Source organism: Ictalurus furcatus, chromosome 6, assembly GCF_023375685.1.
Source record: "Ictalurus furcatus strain D&B chromosome 6, Billie_1.0, whole genome shotgun sequence".
Classification (NCBI taxonomy): Eukaryota; Metazoa; Chordata; class Actinopteri; order Siluriformes; family Ictaluridae; genus Ictalurus; species Ictalurus furcatus.
In genome coordinates, this window is record NC_071260.1 from 19908929 (window position 1) to 19935719 (window position 26791).

The window sequence follows — 26791 nt, forward strand, 5'->3', positions numbered from 1 at the left end:
AGTCATACTGTTTCTAAATCATCTTTGGAGATTAGGGTCTTTTTCCAAAACAGCACTTTTCAGCGTGGGTAATGAAGGTCAGCAACTTTATCCTGTGACGCCTTATATGAATTTCCCACAGATTACATATAACAATGTTTGACCTTATGCTGCAGACAAAAGAAAACCTTTTTTTTTTAAACAAAGTACTTAAGATGAGTGATGAATTATAAAGTTGACATTGTTCATTCTCACCTGATCAGTTAAGTATGACTGATACAATCAGAGCTATAGTGAGTACATGAGGTATAGGGATGTTTAGCTGTAGAGCTTGAGAAAGAATCACAGACACCCTGAGGGCTCACTGTGTCAAATATACTGAATTGACATTAAATATGATTATGAAGGGAAATGTCATTATCATAAAAGAGAGCATATTAGTAAATGTCGATTCCAAGTCAATGATTCCTTTCATTTAAAAGTTGAGATTTTGTGCAACAGTGTTTGCATTGTGAAGTTTTTGTCTGTCTTATTGTTTTGTTTTTTTTTCTTTTTGGATCTATTCATCTTTTATTAATTCTGTCTCTCTCCTCAGGTGAGTCAGGATGGGAAGGCATTGCTAGATGTACTGCAGCGACCGTTAAGTCCTGGGAACTCTGAGTCCCTGACTGCAACAGCGAACTACTCTAAAGCAGTGCATTGCATCCTGGACGTGGTGCACGAGGTCCTGCATCACCACCGACGCCTGGAAAACATCTGGCAGCATCGTAAAGTGCGCCTGCACCAAAGACTACAGCTTTGTGTGTTCCAGCAGGATGTGCAGCAGGTAATGGAGAATACAAACACACTCATGCCACCAGATTTGACTCACTGCATCTGAAACATTATGATAGTTAGATAAAGTTAAGGTTATCTTATAAATTCAATCTTGCTTGATCAAATTCATACAAACTGTTCATTAGATCAGGATCCAGCATACACACATAAATAGACACACACATATACACTCACCTGCACATGTGCTTTCTCATTGTGCTGCTGTCACATGATGGGTGATTAGATAATAGTATAAATGAGTAGTTCTACAGGTGGTACTAATAAAGTGAGCAGTGAATGTATATACACCAATTGACAAGTTGTGGGTCATTTCCAGATGCGACAGGTCAAAATAGCAAAGGTTTTATACCTAAATTCGCAGAATCATTTCTGATCTCCTATCAGCTATCATTTGTACTCTTCATTTTTACTATGCCGAGCAAAGTTTCTGTTTTATCTATTCTGGTGATTATAATGTGTGTACTTTATATGTCTATGTGTCTATACACATAATCTGAATGATTGGATATAGCCTAAGCCAAATGGCTTTATACGTTATTCTCTTAAATGTGCTTTAATAGATCCTACATTTACGAGTACATGATGTTATTTGAGCTGCTCCATCAGCAGTTATCCATAAATATAGAATTCTGAATTCTGCATTTTTACATACTGCGTTTTTTCCCTCTAATAGTTTTGAGGCTGGATATCTGCCCAGAAGTCCAGTTAATATCCCTGTCTGTGAGTCAGTGGTGGCTGTGAGCTGGATTTCACCCTAAAGACAAGCTGGCTTTATCAGCAGCGAGAACTTGTGAGCCTGCATTCACTCTGCTGCCAGTGCATATATAGTGAGGTCTACAGACCAAATCAAGATTTGAACACAGCCCAATAAGTAAAAGAATCTAAATGCACAAGCGAAGCCAACCTGAATGTAGCCCAGAGGGGAGACATGCTGACACAAGTTTGGCTTTGATAAAAGCCTAATCAGTTATTTTGTTCAGTCTGTCTTATCATAGTCTTCCTATTCTTCCTTTACATAGCTCTTCACAAATGTAGCTCACTTAAGCTGGGTTGTATGTTCAGGTCTCCCGCACTAAGCCAATGAAAGCAGCATGGAGCCTATTGAAGATAAACTGTGTGTTTTGAGACCTCTTTCTCCTACTCATACACATACACACCATAACACCAGGTAATGAAGCTCTCAGAGGCACTGCGTAATGTAGCGCAGGTTCCCACACATTAACATCTGAGTATCTGAGAGTAAACTACCCTGAATCTGTTACGATGATTAAATCCATATGGTGCTCAACTCAGGAATGCTTATATCTTCTGAAACATTCATCTCTCCCAGCTCATCTTGTCTTTCCATCTTTCTTGAAATTGCTGATATATAAATGGCTATTTGAATGGCCTTTTTCTATATAGATACTTGCATGATTACTTGTGTAGTTAAAAGCTTTGTTCTATTTTTAAAACACTCTCTAACAAGGTTGTTAATCTAGGCAGAGATCAAACTCTTAAATAGCTTTATAAGTGTAGCTAGTTAAAGGTAAGTAAATAAACTATGCCAGGTATTCAGCCTAAGCAAACAGGACCTCACAGGTTCAAGAGGAATGCTCAAATGAGTGGATTTATACGCTAGCACAAGAAGGGTTATGTGCAAGTCCACAGTAAGCACTAAGCACTAAGTCTATGACATGCATATTTGTTTAGGTTGGAAACTTAAGGTTGGAAGCTCTAGCTGTTGAGAATATAATAAGGAAAAATGGCAGGTCAATGATGGGAGTTTTCAGTTGTAATATATAGACTCTAAAAGATCACTACAGAGCCTAGAGCAGATTGGGTCAGAAGCACAAGCAGTTCTGTTTGACTGCCATCTGTCGCAGGCTAGAATACATCTCATTTCTCTTCTAGACATGGGTTCTCAAATGTTTTCTCAAACCCTTTAACTCATTCATGTTCAGTAACTGCTTTATCCTGGTCAGGGTTATGGTACATCCCAGGAATACTGAGCACAAGGCCGGAATACATCCTGGATGGGACACCAGTCCATCACAAGGCAAAAATGCACACATATTCACAATTTTAGCATAACCAGTCCACCTACATGCATGTTTTTGAGAGGTGGGAGGAAACCAGAGAACCCAGAGGAACCCCATGTGAGAACAGGGAGAACATACACAATAATTTCACAAAGACAGAAACCCAAGTTCAGGATCAATGCAAGAAACCTGGAGCTCTGAAGCACAAACTTAACTGCTGTACTGCCCACGCCTTTAACTGTAGAATAAATTCCACAGACTATCCAACAGTATTCAAATATTAGGATCATTATTTAAATGCGTACAATTATATTCTGGCTAATTATTGGAGCTTTGACATTTGGATTAAACCCATTCAATTCACGCTACCAGTGAAATAGATTAATAACTGTAATAACTCATTTATTAATATGATAGCTCTGATAATTGTAGGCTGTTGTAACTAAATAAAGTAAAAATAACAGTATGCCTGACCATGGTTCATGTACCACTTGGGGATCGTGGATTACACCACCCTACTAAATCCAGTGCATTGTCTCCACATCTTTTCTGTGTCCACAGATACCCTGTGTAGTGCTATGTGCTATGACCTCTGTCCTTTGTAAAATGAGATAAATCAGAAGTCATGGTTGTGGTGATTAAACACCAGAGGGACAGGAGGTGATGTGTGTGAGAAATGTGAGGGAGATGTACCTCTTCACATGAAGTCAGAAGTATGGTCTATCCTGGGTGTGTCAGTGAGGAGTGAACTGAGGCTTGGGCATATTAACCTTTCTGTTATCTCACTGTTAGCATTTGTAAATTCTAGAGTCCTCTGGTGTATTTGCATATGGTGGACATTTCACAGATAAGAAAGACATGACTTGTTTTTCTGTGACAAAATGCTGCAATGCAAAATATTTCACATTTCACAAATGTAAACCTTATGTACGTCTTCAAGTGCGTGACCGCTATCACCATTTAAATTATACATGGATTAAGACACACAGACATAACTCCCCTTATGCAAGTCTGGTTGAGATTAGAAAATGTCTGCTGGGTATTTCAATATTACTTTATAGGGATGACCACACAGTTCTGAAAAACTCTTTTAGTCTAGACTTACAGAAACTGAATCATCCATGCAACATTTTTTAAAATCTCTCTCTCAAGGGGGCTCCTGGATCCTGTTTATATGCCAATAATTATTGGTAGGTTTTCTGTTCTCACACTCTAGTTCTAGTGTTGGGCACATTTTATTTTCAGACAGGGTCAAAAACAGCGTTGGTGGATGGCTTTTAATGTTTTCATATTATTTTTGTATGTCATACACGAGGACACCTATTTGTCTACTACATGGCTGCTTTTTTTTTTTCTCTGCCTCTCAGTGCTGCTCAGAAAGCAGTACATTATGAGGACAAACAACAGTGACAACTGGTCACAATATTGAATGAAATAATTGAAATGACTATTAGCTCAGCATTACTATTATGAAGCTCATATACTCATAGGAACACACTTAGTGAAACTGAGATAAACAGTAGCATTCATGGTCATCAAGTCCTTCCCTTATAAATAGAAAGCATGGTAAGCACAAAAGCTGAGCTTTCCATTAGACAACTCTTTCAATCAAACTTACAATTCTGTCATTTGTCCCTTCATGTAACTTGTACTTTGATTAGACAATTTTTGCTTAGTGTATTTACAGCTAGTTGCTCCAAAGGCATTTTGAAAAATCCATGATCGAGAAAGCAGTCCTCCTTGTTCATGTATATTACACCCATTATTGTATATCATGCGTTTTGCAGGGGCGGCTCAACTACTCCAAAAGCGGTGGGTCAAAAGTTTTGTCTGAGACAAGAGGTACACACAGTACAAAAAACATACAAACTAACTATGTATTTTGCTTTTAGCTCTATAAGGCACCAGGGTATGATTATAATACAATAACAGGGCACAGCATACCTTTTAATGAATGTCAGAGTATTTTGTTTCGACCCCACACACTTCATTTTGCAATTTACGCCTCAGGCAGCTCATAACAGCAAAACATTTGTTCACAAAGTAGCACTAATTCTAAAATGTTTTTTTTTGTTAAATTAAAAAATCGAAGACGTGTTCACATTCCGCAATATGCTGTGTGTCCCTGTAGTAACTGTCTGTTTTGATCAACATTTTTCCAGCAAGTCTTACCTACTTTATTTAAAGAATGTGCATATGTCATCTGAAACGTTAGTGATGGTGATTCAACTCACGATTATTAAGCACCAAAGCACGGTTAACCATTTCTCGCTCATAGGAGAGCCCGTTTAGGAGAAATGTCCCACCCTCCAACTGAACTGGGAGTTCCATCCATCCATCCATCATCTATACCGCTTACTCCTTTTCAGGGTCTCGGGGAAACCTGGAGCCTACCCCAGGGATCATCGGGCACGAGGCGGGGTACACCCTGGACAGGGTGCCAATAACTGGAAGTTTTGTTTGGTTTTTGTTTTTGTTTGGTTCACCCAAGTCAGACCTGTCTGTTATTGCCTGAGGTTCTGGGATGGCAGTAGTTTAAAAAGTGCCAGGTCAAATGCCAGCTCGCCCCTGTTGCTCCGGCGGCCCTGGCGTCTTGTTAATCATAGCAAAGGACTTGTTATGGATATGTCAGTGAAGCTTAAATAAATTATCCCCAACACACACCAAATGTAATTACTTGGAAAAATTGTTGTCTATAGGCTGTGTGAATCTACAGTCTGGGCTAGAAAGAAATCAGCCCCAACCTTTACTGCGTACCATTCTGTGTATTTTTACTCACAACCCGTGCAGGTAAAATACACACAGGTGGTACTGTTGTATTTGATTCCACAAAAGTAAAAAAATTATTTACTTTAAGCCAACTGTTTTATAAAAAAATGACCTTTAATTTTTACGTATTTTATCCTTGAGAGAGAGGGAGCCTACTGCTAGTCTACTTATACCAGCCAATCCTGGCCAACAGTAATCCATTCCATAATCAGGATGTTTATACTGTTGAGTGCCTCAAAGAGTGAATAATTTTACACACCACACCTCAGGGCCCAAACACAAAGTGATTCAATGTTATAGTAAAAATAGTAAGTATATATATATATATACACACACACACACACACACACACACACACACACACACACACACATATATATATATATATATATATATATATATATATATATATATATATATATATATATATATATATATGTGTGTGTGTGTATATACATATATATATTGTTAAAGATTACATCCTGCCTGAAATAGTGTGGATGAAAGCGGGTTTATCCAAGAGTAGAGCTGAACATGACTTGGTGCAACTTATATCTGGTGTTGTTGTTATATTTAGTGCAGCGCTCCTTGTTCATGCAAGTGTATGCCATGTTTTTAAAACACACTGCGGATGCTGTAATCAGCCATGCATAAACAGACGTTCACCACACCTACTGACATGGTTGTCATCTTCAGGAATAGATTTAACATTGAAATTCCTAATGTTCTGTTGAGTTTCATTCATTAGGTGATTTGTATTTTTATTTACATTTTATTTTGGGAAGTAGGTGATGTGGAATCAAAATATAGAGACTGCAGTCTTGTTTAAACTAAGACTGTTTATCCAGAGCTTATACACTCTGCATCCCATTCAGATGAGCTCACCCTATGGGGTCTGTTTGTGTTCACATTCCAGAAGCATACACTTATTCCCAGAGACTAAACTGGGTTAATCCCATGTCTTTGACCTCTCTACACCCTCGCTTCTCCTGATATTTATAAACAATGTTTCTCGGCAGCGTTTTACTCTCTGAGAGTTGAGCTACGGGGCATATTAATAAAGTTACGGTTATGATTGCGCAGTCAAGCTATGGTTTATGTTAGGCCAGATTGTGTATCGTACTAATGAAATCAAAGCTGTGTTTCGGAATTGCTGTCCACTTATGCAACTGCTGATAAAGTGGCTTCAGCGTTTTGTTTGACAGAGAGACAGTCGTGACTGATTGTTCACCATGTGAAGAGGCAATTACTGTCGTTGCGCTCTCTCTCTCTCTCTCTCTCTCTCTCTCTCTCTCTCTCTCTCTCTCTCTCTCTGTGTGTGTGTGTGTGTGTGTGTATGTGTGTGTGTGTACTCTATTGTATGAGTCCCTTGTCCCAACACTTCTGGGCATGAACTATAATCAAATGTATGGGAAAGAATATAAGTAGTGAACATTTATTTTATGACAAAGGTTTTGATTATATTGTTTCAGTGACTCATTAAATCATTTGAATGGTGTGTATTTTTGTGTTTTATAAAGGTGATGGACTGGATTGAGAACCATGGTGAGGCTTTCCTTAGTAAACACACAGGAGTGGGCAAGTCTCTGCACAGAGCCAGAGCCCTGCAGAAACGCCATGATGACTTTGAGGAGGTGGCACAGGTAAGAGCACAAGCAGCATACTCACAACCTGTAAAATTGCAACTCTTTGCATAACTCAGATCATATGGAAAGTTCTGTGGTTAGGTCAGTACCTTTTCTGACTAAGCATAGAACCAAATACAAATACGTTATTTGGAATAAACAGATAATGTGTTCTAAACAGATGCAAATACAGATACAAATAGGTGGCGCTGTTTTGTTTTATTTATTTATTTACTTTAAATAGAAAGCTGGATAGAATGGTTCATAAAACATTTGGTTGAGATAAGAGGTGTGCATCAGGACTGGGATCCCACAAGACGCAACAAAAAAGGTGCACAAGCAGGAGATTTTTGACTTTTTAAAGCGGGTACATGTGAGCAGTCAGATATGAAGCTTGCAGGTCAAAAAAATGTGTGGCAAGAACATGTGGCATGAACGCTCGACATTGATGTGCGACGTAAGTGTGCCACTGCACAATGCATTTACAGCAACCTTAGTAACTAACTGGTCAGGGCTGCAGTGGTTTAGATTAGGCTTCTAATTTTTTATATTTTGGGAAATACAACCAACGAAATCCATTACAAAATATTTCAGGTATTTTTCCTGTGTTTCCAGGAGCATAGTGGTGTGGGGTTCTGGCCACACCCACTTTAAATCTGAATGTATATACAGATATGAATATTTGCAGAACTGAGCAGATAAAGATATTGCCATTGTGTTACGTCCCTACTTACAACATTATTCCTATGAAAGCAAACAAAATTCAATCACATCACTATTGTTTGTTTGAATTAATACATTTCTCATGAGATTGAGTTGCACAGGATAACAGACTTCATTTTGACTTATGGCAGTGTGAATTCAGCAGTGAGTCATATACGTAAATAAATGTGAGCAGTGTGATCTTTTCATTGTCTGAATCGGCGTGCAGCTTTGACTACAAGAATTATAGCCACTTAGTACTAATGTCATCTTATACAGAGCAATCCATTTTATCTAATCTGACCACTCTTGGTAATTATAGGGCTTCATATTAGGTTTTGTAACATATGTAACACTATAATAGCTGCATAATTGTGTATAAATCAATCCTATCTATCTGTCTGAATATGGATCAATAAGAGAACTGCACACCAAGCTTCTTTACACAGTGTAGTGGGAGCCATTCCACTCAGTTATAATATTTAATTTCACTGTAGATGTGAAGCATAAGAAAAATAGACAGTATTAAAATGCTTACAGTATACAGTGTCGTAAAGGTCAGTTACTAAAGTATAATTTAGGAAAAGGAAAACACTCAAAATAAAATAATGCTGTTTGTTATTTAACTATAATATATTGTAACAACAAAACCATATTTTCTCATTGACAGTCATCATTAGGATTTAAGGTTCGCAGAATTTAATACCCCTTTTATATATATATATATATATATATATATATATATATATATATATATATATATATATATATATATATATATATATATGTATATATATATATATATATACACACACACACACACACACATATATATATATATATATATATATATATGTGTGTGTGTGTGTGTGTGTGTGTGTGTGTGTGTATGTATAGTATTGAACATGTTAACATTTCTTTCAGTAAATATATTTCCAATGAGGCTATTCATATGAAATTTTCACCAGACATCAGTATTAACTCAAGAAATCCACAAATATAAAGAATTCCCAACATTAAAATCCATAAATAAAGTTATGTGTAATAAAGTGGAATGACACAGGAAAAAAGTATTGAACACACTAAGTTCTCCAAGGCAAGGTAAGGCAAGGAACCAACTGAAATCCGCAAGTAGATACAAAGTAATTATACCTCCTATCTGTGAAAATTAATATCAGCTGGGTTAGTAAATTGATGGACTTTTCGTTACCAAGGTGTCACACAAGAAACATCTCATGATGGGTAAAAGCAAAGAGCTCTCCCAAGACTTTTGCAATCGGATACAGCTGCATTTCAAAACTTCTGAATCCTCCAGTAAGCACCATTGGATTCATTATCATCATCACTCCATCATCAACCGGCCACACACAGGAGCTCCTTACAAGATTTCTGACCAGGGAGTCAGAAGAATAGTCAGGAGTAGCCCAAGAGCCAAGGACCACTCAGAAAGAGCTCCAGAAACACTTGGAGGCAGCAGGTACCATCGTCACAGAGAAAACAATGGGCAGTGGACTCCACCGCCATGGCCTCTATGCATGCTCACCCCACAAGACAGCACAGCCCGCAATATATATATATATATATATATATATATATATATATATATATATATATATATATATATATATATATATATATTAAGATAATTGTTGAGGTCTGAGTATGAAAATATCTTTTCTATTTTGATATTTGTTTAAACGAATAGATAGTAAAATGTAAATAAATTAAGCAGTATTTCTTTCCACAGATTTGTGTTTCTGTAATTGTGTAGTACCATTATTACAAATGCAAGCCACAGCTGTCTAACTTCCTGCCATGAAACTACTTCCCCTAATAATCGGTTCCATTATGAATGCAGCACACACAAAAAAGTTTTATTACCTATAATAGGTGCTTACAAAAGGTTACCGGGTGACAGCAGTGAATAAAAGCAAAAAAAGTTTTATTTCCAACTCAAATACTTTTCTTTATTTCCAATTCAAATACCTGAGTAAAAAATCAAGTACTACTATCTAGGATTTTATAGTTTTTGGCAAAACAAATCAGTCTGTAGCCTAGTGACCCAGGGACCAATCATGTAAATGCAGCAGCTGAGACATTGTAAATGATCTATATTTATCTACAGTATAAACCCTATCTTCTACCACAATTTTCAACAATGGTGTAATAAAGGGGAATTGACAATTTATAGTGAAACTTCATCTGTTAATGTTCAGGGGGCTGTTAAAGCATATTAAATGTATTCATTTCATTACACATTCTACTACTGACTTTTCTGTTTTATATGTATAGTCTATTTTATAGTATGCCGTTTGTCAGAGATCTTTCTAGAGTATTCTTTAAAGAATCAAATGAATATGACAACCAGCTGCTTCTGCCAACTTCCTTATGACCAGAACCAGGCAGGTTTGGGATGACTAGCATTAATGTGTGTATATATTATTCAGATTTTCTGTGCATTAGGTGAATCAGTGTGTATTGAAAGGAACAAAATGTCTAGAAAACTGTCATGTTCTTACACTTAAGTGCAAATAAGTTTACACCATTACTAAAGTCAATGTTATCACAATCTGTAATCCTGTCATAATCCTGTAGATTTATGAATTTGCTGGATTTAGGTTTCCCAGTCAGACAAGTCATTGTTTTTGATTAGTAAAGCAATACTGCAGTTATTGGAGACATAAATAATAAGAGTATTTCAATTTTAATATGTAATTTAATCACTTATTAATGTGACTAAAGATTTGTGTCATTGCAATCAACTGGACTAAAATAATATTTTTTTCAAAGATGATTTATATATATGTGTGTGTGTATCTTTAAGAAATGAAATATGGGTGAAGGGTATTTGCAGATGAGAAAAGACTTCTATATCTTTCCAGAAAAAAGAAACATACAGACTTTTCCATGATGATATGAATTGGTAAAGATAGCATTATCTCTGTGCAGTACATGAACATTACCAGTATATTTATTACCATGAATATAATAATGCATACATTACCTCCTGCAAAGATCCCAGATAAACTTCAGACCCAAAAAGGAGTCCATTCCCCTAATGAGCATATTGAGGATGACAGTAACAAGCTAAAATATAGAGCAAAGCTAACAGTAATTCATCTTCAACTGCATGATACCGAAAAGGGAGGTTATAATCAGAGATGAAGTTTACTAGAGTGGGATTTAACAGCGGAAATTGGATTGTGCAGAGGAAGGCTCTATGACATCCAATGTTAAAAGTCTATTGATTGCATTAGTGATATGAGATTATGTAGAAGTTCAGTATAAGTACAAGGCACACATAGAAAACCACTGCGCTGGTTTGGAGATCATTGAACAGATGGGAATTAGGAGTTTATAAGGTATGTTGAGTGTCCAGGAGAGATTAGAGGAGGTAGGATCATATCAGATGAAACTGCAGTTATAGTGCCTAGACTGATTCAGATAGTAGATTTAGACAGGGGCAGCACCACTACTCCAAAAGTGGTGGGGCAAAATGTGATGCTTTTAATGATATTTAATAAAATGTTAGCTATTAATGATACACACACCTTTTAAGGAATGTCATAGTGGTTTTTTTCGACCCCACATGCTTCATTTTGTAATTTCCTTCTCAGACAATAAGCAATAAGCTGTGTGTCACTGTAGTAACTGTCTGTTACTCTCAACTGTCATTTGAGGAATGTTCCTGTAATCGATTCAGAATATGCGCATGCGTCACTTAAAATATTGAATAAACATCAATACACGATTATTAAGCTCCAGTGAGCTCCAAAGCGCGACTAACCCTATATTGCTCATAGGAGATCCCCTGTAGGAGAAATGTCCCAACCGAGTCAGACCTGTCTGTAATGGCCTGACGTGCTGGGTCACCGCCCCTAGTTTGAAAAGTGCCCAGTCAAATGCCAGCTCGCCTCCGTTGCTCTGGCCACCCTGGGTTGATCGAAATCAAATCAATTATTATTCAGTCATTCATCTTAAAACATATTATTCAGAGACTACTATACATTACTAGTCAGTAACTGCAATGAAACTATTAGGAAATGTTTGTAGTTGTGAGAAAAATCCACCAGCAACAAGCCTGGGAAAGAATACAAGAGTGAAGAGTCACAATACCAATATCTGTACTGAACAAAAATAAATGTAATCCAAGCATGGTCACAATATTATGAAGATCTTTTTCAAAGGTCAGTCAGCATGTAGGTACAGTATTTAGATCAGCGGCATTCAAACTTTTATGGCTGAGTCTGCCATGCATCTGGTCAATTTGCATTCCACTCTATCCTCCAAACAAACCTTTTGAACCTCTTCATTGAACCTGTTGAACCTCTTCATTGAGAATAGTTGCTGTTAATCTATATTGCATGTAAGCACTGAGATTTTTGTCTTGTCTAGGCATGTTATGTTGAAATATACATTATTTCAACATAACATGCTGCTCATTCAACCTAGCAGGTGCCTCACAGTTTGAATACATTTACATTTATTTGGCAGATGGTTTTTCTCGAGTGAGTTAAATATGAGCTCAAGTCATAACCTTTCAATCAGAAACCCAGAGCCTTCAACTCTGAGCCACTAAGAATACCACTGATTTATATACACTTGCCAGCCACTTTATCCTTGTACCCCTGCCTGTTCATGCAATTAGAAGATCAGCCAATCATGTGCCAGCCCCACCTGGTCTTTTTCTAATTTCAACTGCCCAGATTCAGTGAACGTGTGCCCATGGTTGCCACTGTGTTTTATGCAATGCACTGCTGCTTATTATTGGCTGATTGGATAATTGCCTAATTGAGCAGGTGTACAGGTGATCCTGGTAAGTGGCCAGTAAGTGTGTCTTGTAGCTCGATAAATATCTTCAGTGTAGTCTGATTGCACTGTCCTGGGAGACATAAATTATCTTTTGTTAATAAGCAGATCACCATTTTAGCACATTGTTTGCAGACTAGGAACTCCAGGGTACTGCATTTGACCAGCAGAGAACCACAGGTGCACGAAGTGATACAATAATCTCTAATAAAAGGGGATTTTTATGGGGAGATTTGTCCTACAGATGGCTCTGATTATGTGTGAACGGATACAGGTCGTGATCATGTATTTTAGAGTGATAGTGTAAGTGATACAGACAAGCAGGACGTTATAGAAAGGCGTCTATCAGAATCTGTAGTGTTTTCCCTGTTTCCTGCTTCTGAACAGGGGTATTAACGGTACATTTGTGCTTGTAGGTATTGTAATATACATGCTGACAAAGGTCTAACAAATATTTGTGCCCTGGTTTCTAATTTAACAGAACACCTACACTAATGCTGACAAGCTCCTCGAGGCGGCCGAACAGCTGGCTCAGACGGGCGAATGCGACCCGGAGGAAATCTACAAAGCAGCGCGGCACCTAGAGGTTAGGATCCAGGACTTTGTGAGAAGAGTTGAGCAGCGGAAACTGCTTCTGGACATGTCCGTCTCCTTCCACACTCACACCAAAGAGGTAAACTTTCCTTTGGTATTTCAGTTCTTATTAGGACCACTTTACAATAGCTGAAACCTAATATCAGCTAAGTGCAGAACTGTCGTATTTATGGGAAACATAATGGAATAAGTAGGTATGCTGGGTAATGTAGTCTACAGGTTTGTGGACTCTTTGGCAACCATAGAGACAAGCATACCAATCATTCACAGGGGATAAGGTTAGATTACTGAAGATTGCACAGACTCTTTCCTCTGTTTAACACTCGCTGATCAGTACCAGATGTGAAAATGTTTCATTGCAGAAAGTGTATCCATTTGAGTGTTTGCATCTGTATGTGTTTATGTGCATGTTTATCAAGTTAAAAAAGAAAGAAAGAAGTAACCCTGTCAGCACTGAGACACAACAAAACTAACTGCTACTGGAATCGAGTGACACATTTTGATCTTTCAGCTGTACACACTGATTTCAGAGAAGGGCATACTATTACTCATGCAGCGCAGCCACAGCAAAGTAAATATTTTATAAAACATAGCAGGCAGCATCTGTCCCAGCTGAGTGGGTACCATTCATCTCATGGAGTCCTCTTAAAGTGAGTCCCCCTGTTTCACTGTCCCTCTGCTTGGCTTCCGTAATGGAGATTTATTTTTATAGTTTAATAATGTCATTTATTTTATAGTCCTGCTGATGGATGAGATTTTAGGCTAGGCTCTACGAATGTGTGGGTTTTTATTTTTAATAAAGACACTGCTCTATCAGGCGCTTTAGGAATGCCGGTTTGCTTTTGCTGGATCTCTGGAGGATATGCCATGCTGAGGCTGAGGCTGGGATTATGTACAGGATGAACCACAGCTCCCACTGAGAGAATTCTCTTAAACTGAGTCAGAAGATGGAGTTCCACTTTTTCAACTATTTATGATTGTGTTGTATTTTGGGATATTACGTCCCAAATAGCCCAATGATTATAGTGTAACTTGAGCAAATATACAAAAAGATGCATTGTGGTCAATAAAAAAACACTAAAGCTCTTTTTTTCTTAAATCATTCTGAAACTGTGAGCTAAAAATATAGTGTGTATAGCTTGGCTTGTTTTTGGATATTGGCTTAAGTAAAGTTTGAAATGCTACAATTATTTTGTGGATTTTTTAAAAAATATATTGTTACTTATATGTCTGTAGAAGTACATTATTATAGTATACAGTCCCCTCAAAAAATATTGGAGCGGCAAGGTGTCACGAGTTCCCCTTTAAGCAGCGCGCTGTGGAGCATGTGAGCGCGCGTGCACGAGCAGGTGCGCGAGCACCTGCTTTTCCCTTGTGGACAATCGTGACATTTCGACACGTGCATTTGTTTATGTTTCTGTCATGTCTCCTCCCCGTTCTGTCATCGGTTGTAGTTTCACGTGTGTCCGAATTGCCCTCAGCCGTCGGCCATTACAACGCTGATTATCTCCGCATATATACTGCGTGCCTCCCAGCACACAACGCGGAATGTTGAATGAGTTATAGTAGATTAGTTTAGAGTCCTTACTATAGATAACCACAGTCAGTCCATAGTTTCATGTTTAGATTCATAGTCATAGTTCATGTCATGTTTCATGTTTAGGTTCGTTTGTTAAGTTCCCGCTGGTTTCTCCGCTACCAGTCCCTCGCTGTTGTTTGTGTTTCATGTTTGGTATATCGATATCAATATGACATCGTTCTGCACGTCAGCTTCTCATCAGATTTTTTGTTCAATCAAGTACTTTCCAGAATCCAATGTGTCCCGCCCCTCACAATATCAAGTCAAGTACAGCTTAGCCCAGGCTGTGAGGTAACCTAAACACTATTGGCTATTTAAAAAGGTGGCAGAGCCACTCAATATGTCCCGCCCTGACTTCCTGTTTCAGCGGAAATTACGTCAACACATCGAATAACACTATGCATTTCAAGGCACTTCACAGGGACTTTAAAGTAAATTAAAATAAATAACTCTTTTTTTATATATTCAGTTGCATATCCCTTACTTGAATGGGATGGGGGGGGGGGGTATTTGGATATTAAGGATATTTGCTTGTATCGTACAAACAAATCAGATAAACGGTCAAAATAAAAGTGTCTGTGGGCATGTGGTGGGGACCCCACAGCGATAGGCAGTTTTGACCTTTTGAAGACATTTGGCTGGTTTACATGATAAAACTACTTTAATACAAACATTCTGGCTTTTATTCAAAAAAAGTAAAGAGCCAAAATGTTACTCGGTTAATTAAGAAATTGAAAATGTCACTGAGAATGGAATTTGGTACATTAATGCCACAGGGGCTCATCATTATATATGACATCTAGTAGAGTGCAAGTCTGATAATGTCCTTTTGTATTAAATGAGTTAAAACACCAAATAAAACAACTGCATCATCTATGACCATCTATGATAGGGTGTTGACATTTCTGAAACATATTTCTACTGATATTCTAGATGTGAGACTATACTATACTATGGTATCTCACTTGAAGGATGTGTGTTGTGTTTGATGTGATGCCAACCTAAGTGTAAGTAGATCAGCATGAGAAGCAGGGAATGTGTTTGCTTTGTGCAAGTTGTGCGCACCCATTCTCATTTTGTGTTAATCAGCACATCATGTTCTTCATGCCAAATCTACCAGTATGCCAGTTTGAATCAAGAGGTTTACATGGTCTAATAAGAGCAGATAAATACTGACATCACATCTGAGGTGCAGGCAAAAACAACTAAATGTTTTATGTACACACAGATGGTGGGTCAGTTTAAAACTGCAATGTGAACACAAATTGTCATCACTTCCATTCTGCTGTCAAGATATTAGAAAAGAAATATTATTTTTGAACCGTTATTTCTACCAGGCCACAATCTGGACTCGCTGAAACAAGTTTGATGATATATTAGGCAGTTCCTCATTACTGATAGTTTAGTGAGATTGTATTGTTCTTCGGAAAAGCTGTCAGCAAATGGCATTTCCTATTCAGAGGCCGCACAGATTGACTGTGAATAAGGTTACTATGGAAACTCCAGACGTGCTGCCACTAAACATTATGAATGTGTTAACCCTTTTAAGACGGGAATATCAGATGATGAATTTTCTCTCGCCCCAACACATACTCCAACACATTTGACAGTGTTAATGAAAGAGTGAAGTAATGATTTCTGTCTTACCTACAAGACCTAGTGAAATGCATATAGGTGATCTGCTCATGCTGTAGACTTGTGTTGATAATATAATCAAAATAGGTCCACAGTGTAATAACAAACAAAAACGCAGCTATTGGCATACCACAAACTACAAACATGGCTGACAACAACTACACTTCCCAAGCACACACGGACACGTTCACCATCCTTGGAGTTCTAACCAATCACACACTCACACTACTCCTTTTAAGAGACTCTCATTCGGTCAAGTTGTGAAGTATACGCTCAGTTGCCTAGTGTCTCTGTCTATACCAAGCCTTTATACCGTATCTGTTTATTCTGGTTTTTGACTTTGCTTATGTTTACGATTTTGTCTTTTTGCCCTGCCCAGTTTGTACTGTTTGTCTGATTGCCTGACCTGTGCCCGTTCATGATTATTGACTTCTGCCTTATCCTTTCGACTTGTTGTTTTATTAAACTGCCATACCTGCACTTGCTTCTGTCTGTGCCTCCATATAATGACAGCTATCATTAGCCATTATATTAAAAATGATGCGTAAAAAAAGACTCTGCCTCTCTAAGATACTCTTTTTATACCAATCATGTTACTGACCTGTTGCCAATTAACCTCCACCTGTTTCTTTTTAGTAACACGTACTTTTCTTAAAATGGTACATTTACTCATTTTAAACATTTGATATGTTTTCTATGTTCTATTGTGAATAACATATGGATTTACAAGATTTGCAAATCATTGCATTCTGTTTTTATTTATATTTATTTACATTTTACTCAGTGTCCCAACAATTTATGGAATTGGTATTGTTAGACGTTGCATAAAGTTGGCTCTAAATTAAATTTTATTGATGACCCCTGCTTTAAAGGATGAATGATTACTGGTTCTATATAATCTATTAAGAAAAAAATGTTATTTGTAGCTAATTTATTTGGTTAGAAATATCTTGTTGATCTTTTTACATCCTGTTGCTTCCATTAACGCTGACAGGATGTCAGATGTCATCATTACACAGCAAAATATGTTATTTTTCCACATCTGATTTTTCTGAGTCATGCTAATTTGCCATACTATATGTCAAAAATCACTAGTCAGTATGGCCTGAGCTGTGTGATGCTTGTTCTGGGTCATAGTGCTTCCAAAATTGGAATAATTGTATGGCCTTTTCCCAACAATAACTAACTTGAAGGCTCATAGATGCCTGCTGATTCTTATAGATTAGAACATACTGTATTTCCAGCTATGAGCCAAAAACCATGTTGTAATGTTGATAATTAAATTAAAATAGGATAAATATTTCAGGCTTTTCTCATCATTACTTTACTTTTTTTTTACTTTGTGATGTATATTACTTGTATAACATAAACATATGACTTTTTGAAAGCAGTAGAAGGTCATTTGTTGTGCCAGTGCATTGTGTGTGGAAAAGCCTGGGGCTATGAGTAGTGTTTCCAGTTTATTTACTCTTATCTTGATGTGTCAGTCATCCGCCAAGAAAACAGCACTAAATAATCACCAGCAATGGCATGTTTTCTTTCTCTGGGCCAAATGTGGGAGCTGCATAGAGCCTAGAGATGTTTCATATTTTCTTGTAACTCTGTTTTCCTGGTTATATGATAAGAGAGAAACTCCATGTCTTCATAGGCCTTGTGTCACTTCCATTAAAATAGGTTCTCGCCTGTTTCAAATGTATCTGAGTACGAGTGGAATTCATGTCCAACAGTGACATAGTATAATAACCACATTATAACATACTACACACCATGTTTGGAGAAGAAATCGCACTGCACATTACCCTTAAAACACTATACCATCAGAGAAGTTTGGAGGTGGAAGCATCATGGTGTGGGGCTGTTTTTCATCGCATGGTACTGGCAGACTTCATATAATTGAAGGAACGATGAATGGAGCCCTTTACCGGGAGATTCTTGAGAAGAATCTGCTGCCCTCCACCAGAATGATGAAGATGAGAAGTGGGTGGACTTTCCAGCAGGAAACTCTCAATTGGTTTCAGAGGAAAAAAATCAAGGTGTTTGAATGGCCCTGTGTAATAACACTTTATTACACAGGGCCATTCAAACACCTTGATTTTTTCCTCTGAAACCAATTGAGAGTTTCCTGCTGGAAAGTAATATATTCCACTGGAAAGTGGAATGTCACAGGAAAAAAGTATTGAACATGCTAGCTGAAATTTATTTAATACTTAGTGGAGAAGCCTTTGTTTGTAATGACTGCTTCAAGATGCTTCCTGTATGAAGAAATTAATCGGCCGCGGTATTCAGGTGTGATTTTGGCCCATTCTTCTAAACATATTGTCTTTAAATCATGTTCAATTGGATTCAAGTCAGGTGATTGACTGCGTAACTTCATTTATGGGCTTTAATGTTGTGAATTCTTTATATTTCCAGATTTCTTGAGTTAATACTGACTGACCTGCCTGGTGAAAATTTAATTTGAATAGACTCATTGGAGATATATTTACTGAAAAAATGTTGATGCGTCCGATACTTATTTTCCCCGCTGTACATCACATTGTCCAGGAGCATGAAAGATGTAATTATTCCAAGCTGGATCTTCTAGTGATGACTAGGAAGAGTCTTCACTAGAATAACTGCAAATAATAATGGTGACAGCTGGAGAGACAGCAACTGGGGCAGTTACTGTAGGATTATATGCCAACCTGCACCTTTTGAACAGATGGACCCACAGCAAGCTATTCTGCCAGAGGTGTCTGAGTATGGTAGAGGAGTCACCCCACAGTGCCCAAACCACCATCTGATACAAGCCTTAGCCCTATACAGTGCATATAAATATCTGTTTGTCAGGTGGTCTCAAGCCTCCAAACATCTGTCTGCAGATTATATGGATGCCTTTGTATCCTCCAGGGTAGTGCTGGTCCCATGTGAAGAGCAGGTCCCATGACTGATGAGTGCACTACAAGATATAAGCACAGTCCAAGGCTACACTGAAGGCTCCTGAAGATGATCTGGAGTAGAAGCAAGGTTTTATGAAAGGGGTGTGGATTTCAAAGTGAAGTCAAGGAACATTGATCAGTTCTACATCTACATCTCTGCCCACGGGGGTGCCATAGTACCTGAAGTATGCTGTGTATGGACAGCTAGCCGAGATAATAGCAGGGAGACCTGAGATAATAAACGGGACCTGGTTGTGCACTAGATGGATTTTAGAAATGCTTAGAGTTCCATAGCCTCTATTATTGACGTGAGGGGCACCGGCTCCTGGCACATACTGTAATCCACTCATGTAGCCATTCAATTATCCTTTTCACACAGCTCGTGAACACATTGGTAGAATAAGCTGATATGGTGTGTAGATGGTTATTAATTAGCCTTTCATCTTTCATGTCCCATTGGGACTAGGATTAGATGGTGGCATCCTTTTGACCTTATTACCTTGTATTATTAGGTTGTAAATGCCATTTATTGTTCAAATCCATTGTCTCAGGGAGCAGGTGGATACTGAATGATTTGGATAAGGTGATGACCTGAACTTGCATTACTCAGAAGATGTCACATTTTTTTTTTTAAGCACTACAACAATATATCATCCATCACAGCAAAAACCAGTAAACAGCCTGGGGAAAGTATTCAGCTGCAGCCACAACGATGCTAATTTGATACATGCAGCAGGGCAAAGGGTGGAAAGATGTATTATTCCAAGATGGAAGCAATTTAAGCAATGAGAAAAATATATTTTTGGTTCAGTTTCTAATAATCATAGAAACAGGTCCAGACAGCAGTGATTATGAAATTGATTATTTATTGAAGTAAACGGAGGCAGTGTTTGGTCTTAGTTTGCCTGTGTGTACATGTGTATTGTTTTATTCTCCTAATAAGGAGCAAATGTACTTTACAGTGGTAGAAAAATACCTCAATGATATTGTAATGGCAACTCCCATCAGGAAAACCTTAACCTTCACCTGAAAGATGTAAACTTCCATAAAGACACTAATGCAATTCTTCATCTGATTTATCTGGATTGTTTTGTATTTGCAGTTATGGACATGGATGGAGGATCTTCAGAAGGAACTGTTAGAGGAGGTGTGCTCAGACTCGGTGGACTCTGTGCAAGAACTGATTAAACAGTTTCAGCAGCAGCAAGCCGCCACACTGGAGGCCACACTCAATGTTATTAAAGAAGGAGAGGACCTCATTCAACAACTCAGGTTAATACACACTAAGCACACATGCGTTCACGCACACACAAACATATAGTCTGACCTCTCTTCCCTTTGTCTCACAGAGACTCAGCGATGAGCAGTAATAAGATGCCCCATAACAGTTCTATAGCTCACATTGAGAGTGTGCTACAGCAGCTGGACGAGGCACAGGGTCAGATGGAGGAGCTCTTCCATGAAAGAAAGATTAAACTAGACATCTTTCTTCAACTGCGCATCTTTGAACAGTACACCATTGAGGTGAGGGGTTGGGGTCAAGTAGTATTATCTTTTGTATGTAATATCACATAAGGTAACAGGCTTAGATAGGTCACTCTTGCTGTACTCTGAGTAATGTGGCATGAAGTTGTGCTTATTTTAAGTCTGTTTCTTATCAAATCTATTGTATATACAAATGACAAATCACACTGTAGTCAAATATGTGATTAAAAAGAAAGGTTATTCACATGTACTTTTTCATATCTCATGATATGGTTGGCTGTTTCAACAGACTACATATAGTCGGTCCCTACAGGACTTATAATAAATGAGCAGAACAGAACAGTGTTTTGTGGCAAATGCATAAATTCAGATTGGGCCTAGATTGATATACTGTACTGGAATTAAATGTTTCAGTATAGGAAATAAATATAAACTATCAAAACCTACATAAAATCAATATTTGTTGTGGCCACACCACATTAAAATTGCATCAGTCCCCTTATTGTACTGTTATACGATTTATAATGAAATTGACTGATTTTCCAAGCCAGTTGGAGAACTTGCCACAGTTCTCACTTGCTTCTGTTTCTGCAGATAATACCAGATGGCCTCAATTACGTTTTCTTCTGAAAAATAATCAGATACCTAATATACTCCTTTCTGTAATGGCATGCAAAAATCTCTGTTATATATATATATATGTTTAACAGTGAGAACTTTTGTTTGGAAATCTAAATCAAATTAGCTTTTTTTCTCCTGGATGCACTACACAAAACAAAATATACTCTTAAGGAAAAAAAAAAGACCGAATTTAGGGTGCCCAAATTTTGGCACAGTACCATATGGCCTAGTAAATCTCCTGAAAGTTCAGCCTGAAATGACAAGTTATGTAAACATTTTAATTAAATGTATTGTTTCATTGTTTAAATGCCTGTCATTAGATAGAGTCAGGGCTTCCATTGCTTGTGAATGTGAATGAATTTAGACTTTTTGCTCTGGCCTGTGATGTGCAGGTCACTGCAGAACTGGACGCATGGAACGAGGATCTGGTCCGGCAGATTAGTGAATTCAGTGGAGAGGAGCCAAGTCTGGTGGAACAGAGGGTCCAAAGGCACGCAGATAGAAAACTGGCCATGAACAACATGACATATGAGGTCATCCAGCAGGGCCAAGACCTACACCAGTACATCATGGAGGTCCAGGCTTCAGGTGAGAGAGAGAGAGAGAGGGAGAGAGAGAGAGAGAGGAAGAAAGAAATAAAATGGGATGGATGGATGGATGGATGGATGAGTAGATAACTGTCACACAAACAGAACTTGAAATCAATAAGCAATCTTCATATGCAGGTGGAGAGGCAATACAGACTGATTAGTGTATAGGGCAGAGTGATGTATATACATAGATAAATAAAGAAAGGGAGATAAGCAGACGTTGGGTGTCTGAGCCAGTGAGGCAGCTGAGCTTTATAGTCTCTGGCTTAACTCAGCAGCTGTGCGACTCTCCATTCAGAGAAGCCAAAAAATAGGTTAAATAATCAAAAGCCACTCTACAACCCCCTCAGTCCCTCTCTCCATATTCCCTCCATCTATCTATTTTGATTCTTATCTCCTCAACCCTCCAATCCTCCACCCCTATAATCCTCTTGCTCTCTTTCTGCCTGCGTTTCTGTGTCTTAGAGATATTTTTAACATGGGAAACAGGCTTTCTCTCTTCAAACTGCTGACCCATCTCACACCCCCCCTTATTCCCACATATGGACCTTGGCTCATGAGTCTCTGCCTGTTCAGGCTTTGGAAATGCCACTTTGCCAAATCACACTGAGACAATCTCACACACTCTCTCTCTCCCTCGTGCGCTGGGTGTGTCTTTGTCTCTTCTCTAGTGCAGGTTTGAATACTTAAATTAGGCTGCATAACTGATGCTTATTTTCATCATATTTGAAATCTGTTTCAACACAGTTTAAACACTTTGTTTATTATGCTTTATATAATTGCGTTTCTATTTTACACATTGTATTATTTTATTTTGTCTCTTATTCTGTTCCAGAAGAGGGAAACATGCATAACGTTATGGTTATTAATTAATGATGTGTTCCTAGACAATAGTCATGGCTGTAAATAATAAATCATGCGCCATATGGTTTTAACATATTGACCCCAAGCAATATAGTGCACTCAGGTTGTCCATGATGCACAGGACATTCCATGGAGAAAGTAGATAGGTACTGCCGCCCAGTGGTTATTATACGTATATGCATCTCTACATTCAAGCATTGTTCTTCCATTACTAAAGTTGAATTTAAAAGTTTACATTCCCAGTGGATTCTGATTGAAAGATGGCAATACACTAATTTATATAAGTTATCTACAAAAAAGAAGGATCTGGACCCTATCCTGGCAACACTGAGCGCAAGGTGGTAGAATTCACCCTGGAATTCACACCAGTCAATCGCAGGGAACCATGCACACACTTGTTCACACACTCATTCATCCCTAGAGGCAATTTAGCATAGCCGGTCCACTTACCTGCATGTTTTTGGGCAGTGGGAAGAAATCAGAGAACAGACAGTAAACCAAGCTCATGATCGAACCCAGGATTCTGGAGCTGTGAGGCAGCAACACTACTCACTGCGCCACCATGCCACCCACAATCCAAAACATCAAAGAACAATAACTAAAACATGTCAGATTTTTACAATGAGCTTCTTAGTTTCCAGAACTGATTTGAAGAAGGTGGGGACATCTGGTAGAGTTATAAAAGAAAATGTCTGGTAAAGTTGCTAAAGATATTTAGAACAGAGATGTCAAAAAGAATTGGGGAGCAAATATTATAGCTAAAATCTGTTCACTTTTAATATTGATTTTGTTTTGTGTACTTGCATAGTATGTGTTGCACCATGGTCTTGGAGAAACAACAATTTTTTTGTCTTCCTCATTTTGTCCAAATGGTATACAAACCTTTCCTTTCAAATATGTGTTAAATTATCCTTTATTTATTTCAACACTGTGTGTATGTGTGTGTGTGTGTAGGCATTGAGTTAACGGGGGAAAAGGAAGTAGATTTGGCGACTCAGGTTCAGGAGCTGCTGGAGTTTCTTCATGAGAAACAACATGAACTCGACATGAGTGCAGAGCAGACACAGAAACGGCTAGAGCAGTGTCTCCAACTACGCCACCTGCAGGCTGAGGTTAAACAGGTAAAGCACACACACACAAAGAACACATTCATACACAATCATACACACTCATATACACACTCATAAAAATATAGGCACAAATCACATCCAAAAATCACCTACATTCAAAAGCATACATCTTATATTACTTGTATATGCTTGTTATACATTTCAGTGAAGGCATGACAGTTGGATTGTGGCAAAATCTGTCTGGCCATGTGTCAGCGAAAGCTCAACGAAGCACAACATTATGCAAATGAGTGTCGGCCAGTACACTGCATGACTTTACAAAGGAGAAAACGTTTCATTCGCTATAATTAAATCCATAGAATCAGCCATCAGCCATCTAGCAGAAAGAAGCAGTGCAGCACTATGTGACAGCAACATATGCAAGTGGATGAATAGTGTTACAAATATAACCGATCTGACAAGCGGACCGACCCGCTCGAGTCATCTGTATGCAAATCAGAGAGAGCAGCAGTCATGCAGAAATCTGTGACTTTTTAATGCAGATGTGCTGTGAGATCTGTGTGGAAAGCTATGAAGACATAGAGTACAGAATAGTGCAGTGTGTGACCTCATTCTTAGTCTCACCTCTCCAGGCAAAAACATACAAGTTTGGCCACATAAATAAAACATGCCTTCCATTAGGCACGGTGCTCATACAGTATTTTTGCCTGAACAGCTCCCATTCTATACCATTCAGCAATCCAGTCTCATGACATTCCGCAACCTCTGTATCCTATATCACCCAGGTTCCCATCCCTGGGCCTGGAGTACTTCCTGTCCTGCACATTTTAATATTTTCCCAGGGAAACCTGTGAAAACACTCAAATGTGGAGGAAAGGGTGTACTCCAGAACCAGTGCTATATCATATAAAACAGTGTGTTGAAAAGGAAATCATGACAATTGGAAATCACTAGGGTAAGTGTATAAATTATTGAGGGTAAAGTGGATTGCCAGGTACAGACAATGCAGAAGCATTCCACACATGGAAGTTTATTTTGACTCACTCAAAGCTTTCATTAAGCTTTTAAATGCCGGTCTTAATAACTCAACCAACATACACGCAGAGTCATTATATGCTTCTTAAAATTCATTACAAAAATATACCCAGCCTGAAATAGCCCCATATATGGGCGATGATTTTCTTTCCCAAGTTTATTAATAAAACATTGCTACTATGACTTTTAATGAAGGCAATCCTTTTTGTTGTATACATGCGGTTTTATTTTTTAAGCAAGGATTGACAGTGTCATTTTGAATTCATCGTCTATACCAGGTTCATGAAAAAAACAAATATCACAAAATAACATCCACTTAAGCATATATTACAGTATGTTTATACTGCCCCATACAGACCTGTCAGTTGTGTTAGTCCAGACAGAGGGTCAGAGGCCATTGATGGCTCCGGCTACTCAGATGTCTGTCACTCCTTCCTGCTTTCTCTGAGCTAATGTCATTCAGGATGTAATAAAGGGTCAAGGAGTGTCTCCAGAGACAGCCATTAAGTGCCTCCACTTATACAAGTGCTAATAGAGAGAAATGGGCTGATTAAGGGATGAAGATATGGGGAGTGAGAGGAAGAGACAGCCAAAGAGGGAGAGCCAACCAGGGAGTCTGGTTTCATGTATGTTTAAAATTCAGAAACCAGAAAATAGGCTGAATTAGTCGAGCATGTAAAGGTTTAAATACCACTGAAATGAAACACCGATTTGAATTTTTCATGATGTTCATGTTTCATATATGTGTGGTGGCCTGGGAAATCCTGTCACATGGTGAAATTCTGACACTTTATATTATATACACTTCTGAAACTTCTGCAAGGTTTCCTTGAACTCAAATATTTTCTCTTTTGCATGTGTCTCAGTATCTCAAGCGTACGTAAACTTAGCTACATGCTATAAGCTTATGCTATAGGTTTACTCAAATTTGTTTCATTCTTAACACATTTAAAAATGCACAGAGCAACACATTGCCTAAAAACCACTGTTATATATTTGAATTTTTTAAAAATTAAACAACGATTGCATTATGATTTTGCATTTCTTATAATAATTTTCCGTATAATAATTACAATGTAAATAATGTCAAATAAAATAATACATTTAACCAAGAAAGCTATTTTCTTTCTCTGAATATTTTGCCAGAATTCAGCTACAGCAACATATGATGGGTTTTCCCATCCCTCCACACATACTACGCTTGACTCATTAGGAAAAGAGCTACAATACATTCTGGGTTGATGTTTAATTCCTAATTGTGTCTGTATGTGTGTGTGGTTTTTGTGTCATTTTGTGTTTAGGTGCTCAGTTGGATCCGCAATGGTGAGTCTATGCTGAATGCCAGCATGGTTAATGCCAGCTCACTGTCTGAGGCTGAACAATTACAACGAGAACATGAACAGTTCCAGCTTGCTATAGAGGTATACTCACGCACACACACACACACACCCTAAACCCCACGCAATTTAGTACAGCTCTGGAACCCATTTAAGGAGATGAATACAAAACCCCTTTAAAGACTTATTAGCTGCATTTTTATTACATCAGTACACAGGATGTAGCTGTAGCTGTAATAATCATCAGTATTCGAGCAGTATTCCCCAGGCCAGAACAGATATGCGTGCATTTACTTAGAAAAGAAAAGCAAAAACACATCA

The 26791-nt window shown here is 38.1% G+C and overlaps 1 protein-coding gene across 1 annotated transcript in view; it reads left to right on the top strand.

The window, feature by feature from the left end:
* The window catches only part of kalrna (kalirin RhoGEF kinase a), a 183394-nt gene that overhangs the window by 95173 nt on the left and 61430 nt on the right, over positions 1–26791 (top strand). Inside the window, exons 9-16 of the mRNA XM_053627004.1 lie at positions 575–805; positions 7127–7249; positions 13224–13415; positions 20571–20740; positions 20818–20992; positions 21967–22162; positions 23983–24149; positions 26435–26554. Coding sequence (XP_053482979.1) covers positions 575–805; positions 7127–7249; positions 13224–13415; positions 20571–20740; positions 20818–20992; positions 21967–22162; positions 23983–24149; positions 26435–26554 — 1374 coding nt within the window. The remainder of the gene's footprint in view (positions 1–574; positions 806–7126; positions 7250–13223; positions 13416–20570; positions 20741–20817; positions 20993–21966; positions 22163–23982; positions 24150–26434; positions 26555–26791) is intronic.